This window comes from Pangasianodon hypophthalmus, chromosome 16, assembly GCF_027358585.1.
Source record: "Pangasianodon hypophthalmus isolate fPanHyp1 chromosome 16, fPanHyp1.pri, whole genome shotgun sequence".
Taxonomy (NCBI): domain Eukaryota; kingdom Metazoa; phylum Chordata; class Actinopteri; order Siluriformes; family Pangasiidae; genus Pangasianodon; species Pangasianodon hypophthalmus.
Genome location: NC_069725.1, coordinates 9,715,484 through 9,735,499, shown reverse-complemented (window position 1 = coordinate 9,735,499; position 20,016 = coordinate 9,715,484). Strand labels below are relative to the sequence as shown.

Sequence of the window (20,016 nt, the reverse complement as noted above, 5' to 3'; positions counted from 1 at the left end):
ATTCTGGAGCAAGGTTCTGTGTGGAAAAAGCAAGTTAATGAGTGGTATTTTTGGGGCTATTTTGAAAATAGTCTGTGGCTGTCAAGATCTTATTTAAAGCAAATTAATCTGAATTAATTCTAATCTATTTCTGCAAAGGGATGTGTATATTCACACCATTTCTGTCATAAGACATATAGCAAAGATTGGGAAAGGGAAATTGAGATTATGGAATTGATAATTTTTGTAATAAGCAATGACACAAAGGCATATTGCAGATATTGGAAATCAAAAAATTGTGCACAACACGGTGAACTTGTTTCCCCACACAAAAACTCGATGTAGTTGAGCTGGAAGTTTTGCTGAGACTTGGCAACCCTGCTGCTCATGCTGAGCCAGTACCTGAACAGAGTGGCAGTGTTCTGCTCTCCATGACAGAGCTCATGCCCACTGCACAGAACCTTTCAGTCCAGGCTTCAGATTAATGCTATGTGATGGGCTCATTGTCTGTTTCACCTAGTTTGAGATGGAGACTGAAGCCAACACTTCTTAATTAGACCATTTGAATAAAAGGGTGCTGGATCCCCCAAAGGGAAAACTGTCCTCATAGCTGTACTGGACCTCTCAGTCTGACAGTGTCCCAATTCCAGTGCATGGAGAGTTTGATTAATCAAACTCTGTGAAGATGTCCTTTGCTATATGCCATGAACTTAAAAGCCTGGGTCAAAGAGACAAAAGAGATGGGGATGTGAGGGGATGATGATGTAGTTTGTTTAGATTGGTCACATTCTGATGTACCCATCTACTTTCCACTCAAACACTGGTGCCTCTGTTTAATGTGTGCGATTGCCTCAGCTCTACATCCTAAGACAAAGATTTCTTTCAGGAAGTGTCAACACTGAAGAAAATGATTTTAACGTTTTCAGACTGACCAGTGTGTAAAATGATTCATATTGGGTAAATTGTTATTCAGTGTTTTGCCTGTTTCTTTATATTTAAAATCCATTTAGGGATTATATAGAGCAGGCTACTTGAAGTATAGGCTGCATCACATCGCACCACCTCGGCTGCATGCTCTCTCCTAATGACAGCTCAGTTATTTCATCCTCGCGCAAAACCAAAATGAGATGAGATGAGTTTCCAGTCATATCAAGGTGAGTCAGTGTGGGGAGTGCAGACAAGCACGTTCCAGGAGACGCTGCTACTCGAGTCACATGACCATGCAGATTACTGAGTCACGTCCCTACGCATACTCATCCTTCAGGAGTGTAAGGCAACCATCAGCTACATACCAAGGCATGTGGTGTATTTTTTCTTTTACAGAGACTAGATGTCTCATTTTATTGATCCAACCTTTAAAAAGCAAAAGGTTGCCATCTGATTTTAGTCACAGAGTACACTCTCTTGCTCTGATCTTAAAACAGAGCACGACCTTTTCCCTTTAGGTCTGTTTAGTGTTAATAACTCAGTGGCAGTAGTGTTGACACCTAGACTATGGCACAGTAATTACAGCCATTGATAAGTTTAAAAATAGCCAGTGCTTTCAGGAAGAGATATTCGTTTGACACTGCAGTAGATTAGAAACCTCGTCTGCTCTGCTGGGAAATCAAAGGATGTTTTATTGTCACATCAATCCATCTGGAAAACTTTGTCTCTAGTGTGTGTAACTTTAAGTCCAGAACATGTTCATATTTTTTTTTAATCTTGTTCTAAGGCCTGTGGAATGCTCTGTCTAGGTTTCTTCAATGTTTTCAAAAGGTACTGATGTCTCTTGAGATCATGTTGGATTGCAAATACTTAAAAATTAATTTCTGCAACATCCTGCTCCCGGATATTTGTCCACAAGGATTTAAGATAGCAATAAAGTCAGAAAGGCACAGTAATGCATACCTATAAAAGAAAAGAATAAAGCTGTAAGAATAATAAGAACAAGGCTAAAGGAACAAAGGCAAGCTCTTGAAGCTTGCATCAACTTTATGACTATCATTAAAAACTAATTATAGATAAGTACTAAGATAATTACAAAAAATGTATAATTATTGTAAAATGATGTATTAACAGTGTATATATACATATGTAACAGATCCAATCTGACATAACATAACAGATCCAATCTAAAATCTCTTATTTTATGCGTAGATGACAAAGAAACAAGATAACATTATGAAAAGAGGAGTTTTTGAAGACACAGTACTATTCTGAATGAGTGTAAATATTTTTTGGAAAAGAAGGTTGAAATTCATAGTAAATCAGAATCTAAAACTTTTTTTAGGAACCATTGGTTCTTTGAATCATTGAACAATACCAGCCTCTTTAAACCCACCCAGTCCACCCAGACTTTGATTTATAAGGGTCTGTTTTTGTTTACAATGATTTTCAAAGAAAACTGATTTAATCGTGCGGAACCAAAAGGGTTTTCCTCTCACTTTTGTTTGGTGAAGGTACATACGTATTTTCCTGAACCATACAAAAGAACAAAATCTTCTTTATTTATGTTTAGAATTTCACAGGATTCACCCCTGCAGCAGTGAACAAAGGTTTAGGATGTTGCATTAGGATACTGTGACAATAACATCTTCACAGCTACCCATTATAAAACATACATTTTGAATATAGCTAAAAGTGTACTTAAAGCCTCAATATTAAGACTTTACTAATTGGATACATATAAGTTGTGAGTGTTTAGTGCTTTTAGACAGTGCATACATACAAACATAGACTGTGCACTGGAGTTAGAGTTGGTATTAACATGCCATGCTGTTAACTAGGCTATTTCCATATTAGAAATCAATCAAACTGAGCACTGCGACTAGGCTTTATTGACTGCCTCTTATTTTTATCGGTCACACTGTCCACAGTGGCATTCACAATGAAATGAAATCTATTCCGTATGTTTCACATATCTCTTTGAGACTTCAGCATTGCACAGTCTATTTTAGATGTTTAATTTTGAGTCTATAAGAAGATGTACAATAACTTCATATTTAGCTATTTTCTGACTCATTATTGACATAATGGAAATTCAGATGGAATGAGTGTGATAAGGCTGGGGTGACTTCTTTAATTGTTTTAACTGTCTATCTAGCTATTAAAAAGAATTCCATATTCCATGTGGCTATAACATGTAGCAAGAGATCTGATTAATCTGAGATTGCTAAAGTGTGAGTGTTGCCTTTTTGGAGACTAGTAAAAAAAAAAAACTGCATAGTGAGTGTCCTGACATGGCCAATGACATGCTCATAAGTTCATAACAGAGATGTAGTGTGTCATGATCAATATTTTATGGCCTCTATAACAGAAATTAGTATTTTATAACATAGCTGCTGGCCCATTTTAACATAGTAGATAAAATATATATATATATATATTTCAGCAAAGAGACAGATGTTTGTGGAGAGACAGATGTTCGGTTTATTAGTTCAAACCAAAACTGAAGTTAGGCACATCTGGCCCTTAAAAACTTGGGTATGATGTAAAAATAATTTTTAATGAAATATATGCAGCATAGAATGATAGCTTAATAAAAACACACAATTCAAAGTAATTCATAGTTAATTTTATAGATTTCTTTGGTAAAAAAAAAAAGGGGGGGGGGGGGGGTCTTAGTTTTCCCTATACAAAGTTTTGAACTAATCTTATTGTGCTCTAAATATATCTCAATTTTTGCTAAGTCATTTTTTTTCCTATAGTTAAATAATTACAATGTTTATATATAAGTGGCAAATATGAAACATCTCAGAAAGAACTGCATGAAAATGCGTCACCTGCTTAGAGTACGTGCAGCCAATCACCGCGCTCTTGATTGTCGACACGCCTCCCATCCATCCAATCACAGCTTCAGATGTATGACGTCTAATAGCCGGATCTGCTGTGCTTACAGTAATAAAGCACTGTAAATACACTGCAAGTCTCATTCAGAAGCAACTCCTGAGACAGGAAGAAACTTTTCAAGATGATGATGGAAAAAAAATGAATTAACGGATACTGATTATTACATTTCTTTATTGTGCTTATTTTAAAGTTTTAGCGCCGGTTGCTTTGTGCTGATTTTATTCTACAGAAGAAAGCTATAGGACTTTTTGATTTTTCAAAGAAGAAGAAGAAAAGGAATCCTGTGTATTAATTTTTCCTGATAAACTCCTCACGATGGACTCGAACAGAAAGGTAAGTTAAAGTAAAGTGATGTTTCTCTCAGTGTAAGTGATGCATCCATCCAGAAACTGCACTTACACCCACACACACCCATCACCTTGTGTCCATTAATGTCTGTCTATTTATAACTAAAACCTACTACATCCTTCAACACCACATATTACACTTACTGTGTGACTTTACACCTTTAAAAGCAAATGCAGTTTAAAATAATATGACTTTAAACATCACATCTGTGCCATCAAACACACTACTAGAGTATTCCTACACAAGCAAAGAAAATATTAAAGTGCAAGAAACAAAGGGTTTATTTCCTAACCTTTAGTCTTTTAGGTTTGTATACATACATATCTCTTTTACATACAAAATATTTTTCCTTTAATAGACATTCTTTTTGGTAATCTAAAACTTTGTTTTACTGACATAATCAATAGTAATGTAATATTGATTATGTCAGTAAAACAAAGTTTTAGATTATAAAAAAAGAATCGTTTTTGATATTTATTTATATATATTTGATATTTAAATATTTTCAAATTATTTTTAATAATTTTGTAATTGGAAAATATACCATAGTTTTTACATTTTATTTATTTATTTTTAATTAATTTAATAATTTTTTAAATTTTAATTAATCATTAAAAATGTATTTATTTATTATTATTTTAATTATTTTTTAAATTATAATTATTATTTTATATATTATACCCTAATACAATCGTCTAATAGGCCACTACAGTTTGTTTAGTTTCCTAATCAGTAACTTATATGACATTAAACAATCTGTAAATGTATGAGTAGACTACATCTATAATCTGATATCAGTGACAGAGTCTTTGTGTTCGTGACATGCACTAGAAATACATCACACACGTGGGTGTTGATTGTCACAAATATTGTTTAACTTTGTTATAATTGAGAAGATAAGATTCCTACGAAATCTGAAAAGATAGCCTGGGATACAATTAAGCGAAATATCAGGATTAACGCATTGTGAAGTATGTGAATCAGCACTAGTTAAGGCTCTTCATATCCATCTAATGGACCAATTACAGTTTGTTTCGCTTCATATCTAGTATCCTATGTAAACCAAGCAAACTGTATATTTAATAAGATATTCTTTGCATATCTTAGTATTCTGGTATCAGCAGTGATAGAGTCTTGGTTGTTCTTGATAAGAATCAGAATTCATACAGCACATCGTTGGGCCAAAATCACACTCTGTCTTGCTGCAAATTTTCAAATCTTATAATTGCAATGTCAGGACAGTAGTGCTCTTCTAAACTGACCCTGACTGTAACAAGCAAGAGAATCCTTTTATAATCTCAGAATTTTCAAGATTTTTTTCCCCCTAGACTTGTGTGCTTCCCAGAGAGCTAAACTGGAATATTTGAGCTCACTGTGTCCTTAAGGACAACTCAAGAGGTGTGGGCTGCTCTAGATTGTTTGGGGGAGAGGTAAAGAACTGGCAGATTTCAAGGCTGCGTATGTCCGTCTCAGAGAGACCAAAGGGCCTTGGAGGCAGTACATTTAGTGTGTGTGTGTGTGTGCGTGTGTGTGTTGGTGTGTGTGTGTGTTTGACCCCACACCCCACCTGATAATCAGCAGCTCTTACAAAGGGCCTGCATATTATTCCTCCTCATGTGTATTCTCTGTGTCAGTTTTATCCATGATTTCGTAACAGTATCATTTCAGTGATGCTCTTATTTGGGCCACACTGTGAGCCACATTGCGATCAGGTTGGCATTTAAAGGACCAGTGTGACTTCAGGTGTTCATTCGAACAAAGCAGAAGCACATCTAAAAACATCTAACAAAGATGCATTCAGATGCACTTAGCAAACACCACTTGTTTTTTCATTTGTCATTTCTGACACTATCTGTGATTCATTGATAGTTGACAACCATGGGAAAAAATAGTCTTAGTTTGTCCTCAGGATGCCTGTTGAGTGGAAGGTGTGAGTGTATAAATAAGCAGCAGGTTTACGTGGAGAGAAACAAGATTACGGTGCTATTAAAAGGCCGCCGCTCAGCTCTGGAGGATACCACTGCTGTAGGCTTTGTGTAACGGACTGTATGCTGCCTTCATATTTCTCTGTGGTCCAGTCCACATGTCTTACTCCTGTTAATGAACGCTTTAATCAGTCAGGGTTTATTGCAGAATGGCAATCCCAATTATTGTATGAATCTTTAACAAAAACCATCCTGTCCTTTATGGAATTTATAGAATGAGTTTTGTTTGGGCCAAAAGAACTAATTTAAATGTTTCCAAAAAGTGTATCAATACTTTGTATAGTTTTTTTAACATAAAGATTAATATGATTGCCGTAATTTCATGAATTCTGCATTCATAACGTATTATAAATTTATTTATAATCAGCAGTTAGATGTGATTTTCTCACTTGTAAAGAAAGCCTGTAATGCTTGATTATGTAATCTATATTAAAATAAAATTCACAGTATAACTACAGAGTACAGAGTACAGATATTATATCAGAACCTGTGTTATAATGTAATACTGACTACAGTGTTCTTTTGAAAAGATATTATAATCTCATATGAAACCTGACATCATGAAGTCGTATCCTCGTGCTTTGTAAAGTGTTATCAGTGTAACTATGACTAGTGATGAGCAACTATACAGGATTTTGCCAGGAGCAAGATATTATGTATGTTATATAACATGTTACCAAAATGATCAAACAGTCGTATTGATGGTACATGAGAATGACACGGTGAAATAATAGTCTTTAAAATGACCAATTTACATTCCAACTTGTGTGCACACCTGGCATCAAGATGATCACCAAGCACATGAAGATTATTTGGTGCCAGTTTTGATAATAATTATTTTGCTGGTAAGTTGAATAGTTTTCTGTAAACTCTAAAGAGATTGCCTGGGCTGCTGGTACATCAGTTGCTAAGTAGTGAATAGAACATCTTGAATCTTTGCATATATTTTATAAATGATGCATATATTTTACTAAAACACATATTATCCTGAGGACTGATGACATGGAGAACATTAATCAGAGATCTTGATAACCCAACAGGCTAAATTTAGCCCAGAGTGACATGTGGTGTAACTCAGTTGTCAGTGCTGTCAGTCACATCTGCTTTGAACGCAATTTACTTGGCTTGAGTGTGTTAAGCTCTCATCATCAAAACATTGCATCAGGAGGAGTGCTGTATGTGTTACATAAAGGCTTAGCTTTGTGGGTCCAGGCCAATGGGAGAATAATTAGTGTTCGCCTCAGCTGCTGTGTACGTGCATGTTTGAATTTAGCTGTTCCCGGATCCAGTAATAAGCTTACACTTAGAGAGCCACAGGTTTGCCTCATTAACAGAGAAAGCCTTATTGACGAAGATTATGCAATCATGTTTGAAAGCAAGACTGACCTGAATGCCCTGTATTATCTTCTGTAAGCATGACATTTTTGTGCTTAGTCATGCGTTGCCAAGCTGTTTAATTTCTACTGAACACATCAGATCTAAGAGCTGTTTTACATTTTAGAAATGGTTTATTTTGTACACTACATTTTAATTAAAAATTGCATTAGTGGCCTTACTCAAGACTGTAACCAGGATAAAAAAAATTAGTGAGGTCCACATTGCAGAAATGTAGAAATGCAGAAATGTGCCATAGTTAAAACATCACAACGCGTAATACGTACAGCATCAGTTACTAATTTTTAATAACTGGTGTGTTATCCTTCCATTCGACCATGAACTGCTCTGATTCCAGTTAGACCGTTTAATTTTTTTAGTGAATTCCGAATTGTGTTAATTAAACTATGCTATCAATACAGTCATTAATAATGTACTTTATTATAGTATGTTATTAATGTGTAACATAAGACAACATCTTAAAATATTAAATCGCAAAATATTAACAATCATTAAGTGGTTATTCATAACCAACAAAGGAGCCTAACCTGATCATTAGTGCAAATGGAAAACTGATTTGCCTAGGAGTACAAGTAGTATGAATTAATTAATTAATTCATACAAGTAGTATGAATTAAAGGTATTATACAAGATGTGCACTGGGTCCCTGGAGGACTAGTGGTTAGGCAGCAGCGCTCTCACAGCTACAGCCTGGGTTCGATTCCCAGCCAGGGAACCACCACCAGCTACTGGGGTTGTGTGCAACAGTGTGTTGTCTGTGCCATTCCCAAGCCCGGATTAAATTGAGGAGGGTTGTGTCAGGAAGGGCATCCGCCGTAAAAACTGGGCCAAATCAAACATGCAGACAAATGATCTGCTGTGGTGTCCCCTAACGGGAGTAGCTGAAAGAGGAACAACAACATATAACCTGTGAGCTGCCCAATTAAACATTCGCATTTATATCATGTGTTCTAGCATATTCTCACACATTTAAGCATTGCATACCTCTCATAAAGAAGCTAAAGTTGGTAGTGTGCCATCCCATGAGAGCTAAACATAATGGGTGATTAAGTCTAGAGGTGCTCTGAGGTTAGCTGAGAACTAGTCATCACTGCTGTTTGGTTAGTATTGGAATGTATGTTTTTTTTCTGCATAGCAGATAATACTACAGTATCATTGTAAATAAGAAGTTTTACAAAAAGACAAACAAACAACACAATGGTGAGGACTTTGGATGATTTTTGATAATCCCAAACATTTTTTTTTTGTTTGAATTGACTATCTCATCTGAATTTAAATGTATCTGGCAGTAATTATAAGTCTATATACATAGATACTTTTTTCCCCTTATTGTTTTTGTCACACTCTCGCTAATACATGGATTATACCTCATTGTTCCCAGTGGAAATTTAGCTAAGAGATTAACTCCACTCAATCCAGTGGATATGTGCTTTGCTAGGCATAAATATGACTGTGTTGAAAGTTCTGGCTCCTGTTGTGTGAAACCCTTTGAAATGGTTGAACGGTTGAAATGCTTAATAGGGTCATATGATTTGTATTAAAAGATACTTTTCTTCCGTTTTCTGTGTGCAGCATGTGACACTGCAGCTAATGGTGGCTGTTGGAACAGCAGTAATCGGCTCCTTACAGTTCGGCTATAACACAGGAGTCATTAATGCACCTCAGACGGTAAGGACAGCACATTTCTTCAAACTTTCTACACAAAAAGTCCAAATCAGGTAAAAAAAATATATTTTTGTCGCTCCTGAGTTCAAATCTCAACGATGCAGCAGCCATCCATGGCAGGGAGTCAAGGGAGCAAAACTGGCTGTGAACTCTAGGTGGGAGGGATAACATACTCTCTCTCCCCGTCACTCATCAACACTAGACAATCGTGGCCATCTATGGGCTTATATATGCAGAATAGGGCAGATAGCACTTTCCTCTGAGTGAGTTACTGTGATGCAGCATGAGCAGCAGTTTGAAAATCTGCAGCTGGCTGGCTTCACAGGTTGCAGAGGAAGCACATGTTAGCCTTAACCCTTCCCAGCTGGGAGCTGCCGTATGATAGGAAAGAGCTATCTTATGGGTGGGAATTGGCAGTTGACCAAACTGGGGAGAAAATGGGGGGAAATAAATAACAAAATCAGATAGCATACAATTTTAAGTTATCTTAAGAATGAATAACATAAGAGTTATTTTAAGAATCTGGAGTTTTTAAAAATGTATGCATAAAAGGTTTAAGCTTGAAATTGTCTTTTTCTATTGGCAGATAAATTTGCTTATTTCAATCATTTATGTGTAGAATGAATACAAATGATCTGCCAGTAGGATAATGCAATTTGAAGTGTTCATTTTTCTGCTTTAACATGCCTACTGAACTGCTGAGATGAATCAGGTGACTTTGAGGAGACTTTCCAGGACTGAAACTGTGCCTTCTGGTTTAGGCTGATTTTTAATTTCCTGTTAAAATAATGTTACAATGATGATGCTATTGCAAAAAGTTGGTTTGTGAAGTCTGTAATATTTCACTAAAGTTCCCTGAGGTCAGCCTACTGTACAGATAATATTGTAGGAACACACCACAGATAAATTCATAATATTTTTTAAATATATATCATATCTTTGGGACATTGTTTAATTATTCCATTCCCATACAAAGAATACAGATTAACATCGCAAATGCATACATACAAATGTCATCTCAGTGTGTCTCAGCATTTACTAGTGCACAGGACAGCTTGTTTAAATCTGCAAGCATTCTTCTAAATCAGGGCCACTGATGCCACTTTAACAATATGGACGCTTTTGATAAAACACAGAAGGTCCTTCTTTGAACTTTGAACTCCAGTCAAAGGTCACATAAAGGGGGATGATATGTGGTCGAATTTTGCTCAGTGTTGTTCAAATGAAGATGAAAGAAATTGTACAAATGCTATGAAAACTCTAAATCTAATATTAACCTCTTTTAATATAAGCAAATAACTATAAGTGTGAGTCCATAATGGTCCTGATACTGTTCAGTAGAACCATAAACCAAGTCTTGTCTTTCTAATAGTTAAAAAAAAAAAAAGTCTGGACTGGGTTGGTCTCACAATGATATATGACTTTCTCTGACTACCTCTGAGGTATCATGTCTTTTAACACTGCAGCAAAAATGTTCACTGTGTTTGCTTAATGTGGAGTCTGACTCCCTCTGCTGACTCAAAGATAAAGCTGAGATTCTGACAATTCAACCCAGCCCAACAGCTGTTCAAATACTGAACCACTGGCTAATAATCTAATTCAAAAACCTAGAATCTGACCTCCAAACCATATATTAAACCCCCAAATTATGACCTTATTTCTAATTATGTATTTACTACACACATTTTACCTGTAATGCATTACATGTTAAGCATAATCATGGCCCACATAGATAGATAGTAACATATTTATTTATCATTTGCTTTAAACCTCCAGCTTAATCCAGTGATTGGATTGTCGAGCGTTAATACAATTAATCTAATTCCAATTTCACTGAAAAATAATGGGCTATAACTAAACTCTGCAATTCTGTAGCCTCACTAGCCACTTTAATAGGAACACCTGTATCCCTATTATCCAATCAGCCAATCATGTGGCAGCAGCTCGATGCAAAAAAATCATGCAGATACACGTCAAGACCTCAGGAACTTCAGTTCACTGAAACTTGACTTGTATCTGCACAATTTAATGCATTGCACTGCTGCCACCTGATTGGCTGATTGGATAATTGCATGAATGAGCATGTGTAATAAAGTGGCCAGTGAGGTTTCAATACTTTCAGGTATCATTACTTTTAGTAGCTCCCTTGTTTAGATATATTGTTCACTGATTGTTTATCAATTTTCTCCAATTCTGCAGATCATCGAGAGCTTCTACAATGAGACGTGGCATGATCGGTATTCAGAACACATCCCTCCAAACTCCCTCACCACTCTCTGGGCCATTTCTGTCTCTATTTTTTCTGTAGGAGGTATCTTCGGCTCTTTCTCCGTAGGACTGTTTGTCAATCGTCTGGGCAGGTGGGATTTCAGAAGCATACTCTCAGCCTGCTGAAATCTGTGCCTTTCACTGGTACATCACTGGTACTGGTTCAGTACTCATCTCTCCTCTCCTCCGTGTCTCTGTAGGAGGAACTCAATGCTTGTGGCTAATATCCTGGCATTTGTAGCAGCCGCTTTAATGGGCTTCTCTAAGCTGGCTGCATCCTGGGAGATGCTGATCATTGGTCGGCTTATTGTGGGTCTTTACTCCGGTCTGTCCACAGGCTTTGTGCCCATGTATGTAGGCGAAATTGCGCCGACGTCTTTACGTGGGGCACTGGGCACTCTGCATCAATTGGGTATTGTCATAGGCATCCTGATGGCGCAGGTAATGTGAAGGACTTGTCATTAACCCACTCATTGTCACTGTATATTCACAAAGAGTAGTGGGCTGTATGCTACTCTGTATAGTCATTGCACCTTGTTAAGTGTTTCTGGTTACTCTATATCCAGTTTCCTTCATTGCTTCTGTCATTTCCTGCAGATCTTTGGCATTGAGTCTATTATGGGAAACGCAACAATGTGGCCTTTCTTGCTGGGCTTCACCTTCATCCCGGCCTTGATTCAGTGTGCACTGCTGCCTTTCTGTCCTGAGAGCCCTCGCTTCCTGCTCATCAACCAAAATGAAGAGAACAAAGCCAAGACTGGTGACGGCTCCTTAAGCTGCAACACACCATCGTTCAAACACAACAAGCATACATGTAATATAATGTCAATTTAGCTGATTACAAATGTACAAATGGAAATGTTCTGGTAGTTCTGAAGAAGCTTCGTGGCACTGAGGATGTTGGAGAGGACATCCAGGAGATGAAGGAGGAGAGCAGGCAGATGATGAGGGAGAAAAAAGTGACGATCATGGAGTTGTTCCGGTCTCCACTTTACCGCCAGCCACTCCTTGTCGCTGTCATGCTGCAGCTATCGCAGCAGTTCTCCGGCATCAACGCTGTGAGTTTACACCATGTAGAATCTAAAGCAAAATCTGAATTTTTATTTGCCAAATACAAGTTTAAATAAAAAAAAAAATTATTTTGATGTGGTATTATAAACAAAAAAAAAAAACAAGACAATACACGCAAAAAAATACACACAAATATATCACATGCATTTTTACAATATACAGTATAATACACTACAGTGCAGAAACGCAGTAAACAATATGATATATGAATACTATCAGTATTGTAAATGCACAAAGGGTGCAGTAAGGATTATACAGTTTTATTTTGTTTTGTGCAATTATGCTGATATTGTTATTGATTTATTGATTAACTTATCATTTGGTAATTACTTATCTCTATGAAGGAAAATGCTAGAAGAAAGAGGCTGATCTTCTCCTCCCTTTTACTTCCCTGAGATGCATATAACCCTGTTGATTTTACTACGTTGTAGGTTTTTTACTACTCTACTAGTATTTTCAAGAAAGCAGGAGTGTCCCAGCCGGTCTATGCAACCATTGGTGCTGGAGTTGTGAACACTGTATTCACCATAGTGTCTGTAAGTCTCATTTGCATTTCCTATATACAATACGCTGCAGGTCTAATTGAAGACCTAGCTGAAGTTCTAAGTTTTACGTAGACTTTTGAGTTGACGATTGAGTTGCGGATGTTATTTCAACGTCACTGACTGCAGTGTGCTATCATAGCTTAATTAGCTGTGGTATGAATATGCGACCTTTACCTGTGTGTGTCTTAATGGATGCAATGTCTCACACTTCTGCAGCTCTTTGTGGTGGAGCGAGCAGGACGAAGATCTTTGCACCTCATTGGGCTGATGGGAATGGCTGTGTCTGCTGTTTGCATGACCATCGCCATGGCACTGACTGTGAGTGCATAGTTGACCTTTTCTCTTACTGTTATATTAATTTTCCTCTACTTTTTCCCCCTCCTTTTTTTGATTATGACTGGGGTTAACCAAACTAATTTCTTGAGAAAATGTGACAAATTTGGAAGTGTTAGACAATGTCGAGGTTAATCCTTACATACCACAATATATTTTAATGTCTATTTTGAAATATGTTAATTTATGTACTTTATCAATGTAGATTGTAGTTTATACTACAGTGCTGAATTCTCAATTCTGTTTTGGTTAGAAAATTCATTTCCTATAACAGCAGCTGCCAGTAGTGCCAGCTGCAAGTTACATAAATCACAGGTTTATATTATGTGCTCAGTCTAATACATTATTGTTTGTTGTGCTGTTATTGGAAAATAACTTCAGTGTGGTAACGGTAACTCCGTTCACGTTCTGCTATATCACATCATCCCATCATTGATTATTTTCCTACTCACTCTGTCATAACTCTGTATTCTGTTGTATTAGGATAAGATGACTTTATATTTTTTTGGAAATAACTGTTACAGCTAAAAGGTAACAGATTAACACAATATTAAAGTTCACACACACTGATGTTTCTATAAGGAATGCCTTGCACAGTTTGAATAACTTTCCATGGCTTGCCTATTTTCATCCATTCCTTTCTAGGAACAAGTCCCATCCCTTTCATATGTCAGCATCGTCGCCATCTTTGTTTTCGTGGCCTTCTTTGAGATCGGACCTGGTCCTATTCCATGGTTTATTGTGGCTGAACTCTTTAGTCAAGGTCCACGACCTTCTGCCTTTGCTGTGGCCGGTTTCTCCAACTGGACGGCCAATTTCATAGTAGGAATGTGCTTCCAGTATGTGGAGGTATGGAGAAATGAACAGAATTATTCATATGTGCTGTTTCTTTATGCTTGTACTGTATATTAGACACTTCAGTAAGTAACCATTTCTTTTGCTCTCTTGTTTAGCAACTGACAGGCCCGTACGTCTTCATCATCTTCACCGTGTTGTTGCTCATCTTCTTCGTCTTCACCTACTTCAAGGTGCCTGAGACTAAGGGCCGGACGTTTGACGAGATCTCAGCAGGGTTCCGTGAGAATACAGGCTCCGGAGCAGAGAAGTACGGCCCACATGAACACAACATGCTGGGCGCAGACTCACAGCTCTGAGCCCTGCATTTTCCTCCCATGCTGCCTCAGTGGCTCTCTATAAATCTCTGATAACATACTGTAGAGTGTGCTGCAACACCCACTTTCAGATAGATGTGTTTATCTATCGACAAGATAGGAAGCCTGTGGCTGACTCCTGTTTGTGTTCTCTCTTTATTTCCTAGAAGAATGAGAGTAGCTACTTTGCGGGCCACTTATCATTATTTTATTTTTTAACAGTTGCACTATCACTATGCGATCACTGACCACTTGCATTGCCTGCTGAAAAAGATATACACTTTGGATACACTACTGCATCACACTTGTTTATTTATACCATTCCTCCTAAATAATGTCTGAATGTCTCTTGCTTTTATTCATTTATGGGCAGGAATGTACAATGATACAACAAGTCTCATCTGAAAAAATATATATAATAAAAAGATTTTAACTAATGTGGGCTAAGACTGAGCCTATTAAGAAGTCAGTTATGGCAGTTTCACCACTGAAGCACAAAAATCAGCAAAAAATATCTTAACAAATGAACACATCTTGAATATCCTTGTGATATTCATTCATTCATGTACTCATCCTGAGTAAGCGCGGAGTTTATCGTGGTCAGGGTCATGCTGGATCCGAAGCCTATCCCGCGAATACTGGGTCCATGTTGAGAATACATCCTGGATGGGACTCCAGTCTATCATAAGGCATCATGCACACACACATTCACACACTTATTCACAGCTAGGGGAAATTTAGCATTGCCAATACACCTATCAACATGTTTTGGGAGATGGGAGAAATTTCCACTTTCTAGCCATTTTTTACTAATTTCATGTTTGAATTTGTATTATTCTTTTGGCAGATTTTCTTGTTTCTAAAATAAATGTATGAAAATAGGTAAGAAATTTCTAGAAGTAGACCTAATAATAATATTAATATTTTTATCTTTATCTTTTTTTATATTATATCTTAAATGTAGGTGAATGTATGCATGCATGTATGTATGTATGATATACAGCATATGAAATATTATTATTAATATTAATAATATTGATAATAATATTTCATATACTGTATATCATACATACATACATGCATACATTCACCTATATTTAAGATATCTTATATTAAGATATTTCTTGCAGTTCCTGTTTCCACCCAACCAAGTAATTTCATTGGTTTATTGATTTATTGCTCAGGATGTTTATGTGGACATAATACAAGCAAGTTTTTTTTGGCAAAGAATCTTTTTTTTTTGTCCAAGGAATTCTGTGCATTCTAATATGTTGCCAATTTAGCCAAATCGCTGAAATGTCTTTCATATTTCACGAGTGTAAATTTAAAACGACATCCTACTGCTGTTGTAATTACTTTTTCCTAACAGTAGCCTCAGGTGCAGTAGAGAATAAACTATGTGTTAGCCAGGTAACTATAAATGTCCCCAAAAAGAGAATTTTTGGATTTGATCCATCAGTATAAGTAGTTTTGTTGGAGATCCATACTACTACATTTACACAAATTAAATCATGATGTACCTTGAAACGTGATTTATTCATGAGGAGGCTGTTAAAAAAAATCTAGACCGGCTTATGCCATGATATACCAAAAACTGTGCTACTGGGTTTTATGGTTATTATTTTTTATACCACTTCACCCCTCTTTCGTCATGCATTGAATAAAGTGCAGGCAATTTTCCTCTGCTACTGTGCGACTGAGAATATTTCTCAAACATGCTGCTTGAACCTCTAACACACTGAGCTTCACCCACTCTATGAATTCCTTTTGCATTTATTGAACTCCGATCAAGCAGAATGATGCCGACATTGACATGGAAGCTATGCTTAATGAATTTATATTGTCGCATGATACCTGAAAGCACTCTGTACATTTGGGAAACCTTATGACGAGGTTAAATGATGGGTTCTAAATGCTACAAATCTACACATGCCACTGAAGTCTCTCTTGTTGCTTTGCATTTTTATTTTTTACTCATTTGGACCAGGCACCCTTTGCCCCATGTTTATTTCATTTTACTGTAGTTTGATTGTCTATGTTATACTTCTTTTTCTTCCCCAGACTTGTGTATTCAGAAGAGTAAATGTTCCACACATTTAATACACAAAATATCTCATCATATGTCTCTATATACAGTATATATTTTATTAGAAATGTGCATTTATTAAATGTGATATAATTGTTTATTTATTGCACATTAGTCATCATCACTGTATGTAATATGCATCTCTAGATGTTTAAGCACAGCCTTGTGTTTGATGGTATGTGTTTTCATATTTCAAATAAATATTTCGTATTTATTTTTGGACATTTTATGCGCTTTGATTACTGAAGTTGACTACTGAAGCCCTACCACAGTGTTAGAATACTCTGCACAAACCATCAAATATCCAGTACTCTAAAGCCGAGTGCTTAAAGAAATTAGTATTAAAAATAAAAATAAGCACACTAAATATTGTATATGTACAGAATATTGAAGGATATAGGAGCAGGTTTATGAAGCTTAACAATGTGCCTATATACAGTATATATACCACTCTCCCGATAGCTCTTCGTTTTTGTAAATTATGCTTTGAAAATTGGAATTGAAATCAATAAAATAAAATTTTAAAACAGCATTGTGTCCATCTTATTATTTGTTAGATAGTGTATTATATATGGTATAACATGTAACATTAATGTTCCCTCAACACACATTGTGTACAGCAACACTATAAATAATGTTGACAAGCTAATCAGCACTTGTATTAAACTGATATTGTTTTTAATAATGGACCCAGTAAGCTAAATCAAAAAGACCTGAATTACGCAATGTTTAATCTGTAATAAATATGAACACAATGGATTAATTAATGTCATGAAATTCAGGTATATTGGGACATCAGATAAATTGAGATAGTTATTTATACACATATTTGTGATTCATATGTAGCACATGTTTAGAATTTAATTATTTTCAAGATGTGCCAAATTACTAAGCTTTTGGTACATGACTGGTTGTGTGAAACACCCTGTAATTATGGTTTAATGATGCACTGATGGATTTTATGTGCCTTAAATGTTATTTTTACCAAACATTTTAATAAACAGGGGAATAAGGTAGACTGAGAAATATAGAACATTATCTAGGCCTCCTACTGAGTATGCAGAAATTTTTACTTAGTATACAGGGTGCATATGATTTTAGAGAGTGTTGATGTTTATTCTTTAACCTTTTGTCTTATGCTGCCAGTGCAGGATACTGCATTATTATAAAATGTTATTTACCTTTTAGTGGTGTTCTAATGTGATTATTACTTAATCTGTTCATGCTGAATGTTAGAAAATATCGTATGAATATAGAAAATATTGAAGATTTTTTTAAAAACTCTGTTATTGTTATTGCTGTAAGAAATGAAATACAAAAATACTTCATGTGAATAAGTAAGCTACACATAAATAACATTTTAAATGTGTCATTGGAGATGAATATAAAGGCCTGAACCAAAGAAAATATGTGTCCCAAATGACCAAACATTAAAAATGTTTTTTAGTCTTGAAAAAAAGGGTAAATATGCTTTTATAGAATATAATATTACAGAATAGAAAATGTTTCTTTCACACATAGATAGTCAACACCTTAAAGGTTTCAGAAATGTGTCATGTGTTCAGGTATTTTGTTTTATTAATGAAAAGAAAGCTTGGAATGTGGAAATTTCAAAAACAATATGTCTTAATCCACAGTACTGTGGTGGAGTCCAATTAAATTTATTATCAGAATTTAGCATGCTGTAATTTAGTTTACACAAATACTCATTTTCAGGCTACCATTTAATAAACATTATTTCATCCAGGTGTTTTTAGTTAACATCGAAACAAACATGAATGTTAACTTTGTGCTTAATATTAAATTTTATGGTTTGATAATATTAATGAGTGTTTTAAATAATGTCAGTTAATTGAACATTAATGTAAAGCGTTACTCATATAAATCATATGGGCACATTCGTAATGTTTGCACTCAAAACTATCCAAAGAAAGGCAGTCATGTATTTCCACATAAGGGGGCAGTATTACTCTCCATTAATCCATAACTAATCCCAGCACAGTCCAAGCAAGTGCACAGCATGACAATCATAATACCTTAATACATTCACAACTGGCCAAACAGATAAAAAAGAGAAAAAATATAACAAAAAGTTAAGAATCTGATTCAGAACACTGGCCCTATTCAGAATACTGCATTTCAAGTCAAGGGTGTTTTATTTGTAATTCTCTGGCCATATTTGGTTTTCCAACCTGTGTGGGAAATCCTGCATAGGAGAATGTATTAAAATGATATGTCAGGGGTATTCATATTATACCTTTCACACTATACATACCTACAAAGCAGTCCTTAAAGTGAAGGAACAGTTATTCTAAAATAGCATGTAGGAGAAGACCCACTGGTGGTGGAATAATAGACAAAGGTTTCACAGATCAAACTCACAAAAGTAGGATTGAAGCAGGGGATCTTCATGGTACTTCCAGTCACATGACTCCCGTCAGTTATTTCTTCTGATGATCACAGACCTGAGACTGTGGAGCAGTTATTAGAATAATATACACACTCACATAGGGCTAGGGCTTAACTAGACATCTGTGAACTCTAGTATGTCTGACGTAAAAGAGCACGTGGTTCAATCACCTTGCTCAACAGCCAATTACTTTCTTGAACACTGATCCCTCTATACCAAGGCTTTATACACATGAAAAGCTCAAGTACGCTTGATGCCTACTAGGCATCAAAGGATCAAAGTCCGATTTGAAGTTGACAGATGAAAAAGAGAAGAGAGCTGTCTGTGGCCTCTTTTTCCTTTGCTTGAATGCATGCAGTTATATGTAAAAGTTTGGGCAGCCGTGGCCAAATGACATATTTGCACTGGAGGCTGATGGTGATATTAGATGGGAGGGCTACAGTCTAAAATCTATCAATAGCTCGACAGTTAAAGTTTTATGGTTGACTAATACATTATATCCTGAGCTCTCATTAATAATAATAATAATAATGATAATAATAATAATAATAATAATAATAATAATAATAATAATAATAATAATAATAATAATAATAATCATCATCATCATCATCATCATTATCATCTGTAAGTTGCTCTGGATAACAGTGTTTGTTAAATTCTGTAAACGTTAATAATTTTGGGGCAAATTATTTTACACACACACACACACACACACACACACACACACATATGTACACACACTCTTAAAGGAGATATGGGAGCAGCATTAGTGATTTATATTTTTTGTCTTTCAAACCCATAATGCTTGACTGGGTTCATGCTGCATTTCCTCTGAATGACAAACACAGTAAACAGAAAAGCTTTAACCTTTCATTCAAGCCAAAAAAGAGAAAATGAAGAAAACACAAATTTACAGTTCTGTCATCTGTCCTATTGTGTAATTTGT

At 35.8% G+C, this 20,016-nt stretch overlaps 1 protein-coding gene across 1 annotated transcript; it reads left to right on the top strand.

Annotated features, from left to right (window-relative positions):
- Positions 1-3,878: 3,878 nt before the first annotated feature.
- Positions 3,879-17,186, top strand: slc2a1a (solute carrier family 2 member 1a). Its single transcript, XM_026921248.3, has 10 exons — positions 3,879-4,143; positions 9,111-9,206; positions 11,403-11,563; positions 11,672-11,912; positions 12,069-12,231; positions 12,342-12,529; positions 12,974-13,078; positions 13,304-13,405; positions 14,066-14,269; positions 14,374-17,186. Exons 1-10 carry the CDS (start codon positions 4,126-4,128, stop codon positions 14,572-14,574), a joined length of 1,479 nt encoding a protein of 492 aa, XP_026777049.1. The 5' UTR covers positions 3,879-4,125; the 3' UTR covers positions 14,575-17,186.
- The last annotated feature ends 2,830 nt before the right edge of the window (positions 17,187-20,016 follow it).

Bases quoted from the DNA above. Each gene is read 5' to 3' on its own strand.
- slc2a1a (XM_026921248.3), top strand. The intron at 11,564-11,671 runs GTGGGATTTCAG...GTGTCTCTGTAG, and splicing joins TTTGTCAATCGTCTGGGCAG to GAGGAACTCAATGCTTGTGG. The intron at 13,406-14,065 runs GTGAGTGCATAG...ATTCCTTTCTAG, and splicing joins CCATCGCCATGGCACTGACT to GAACAAGTCCCATCCCTTTC.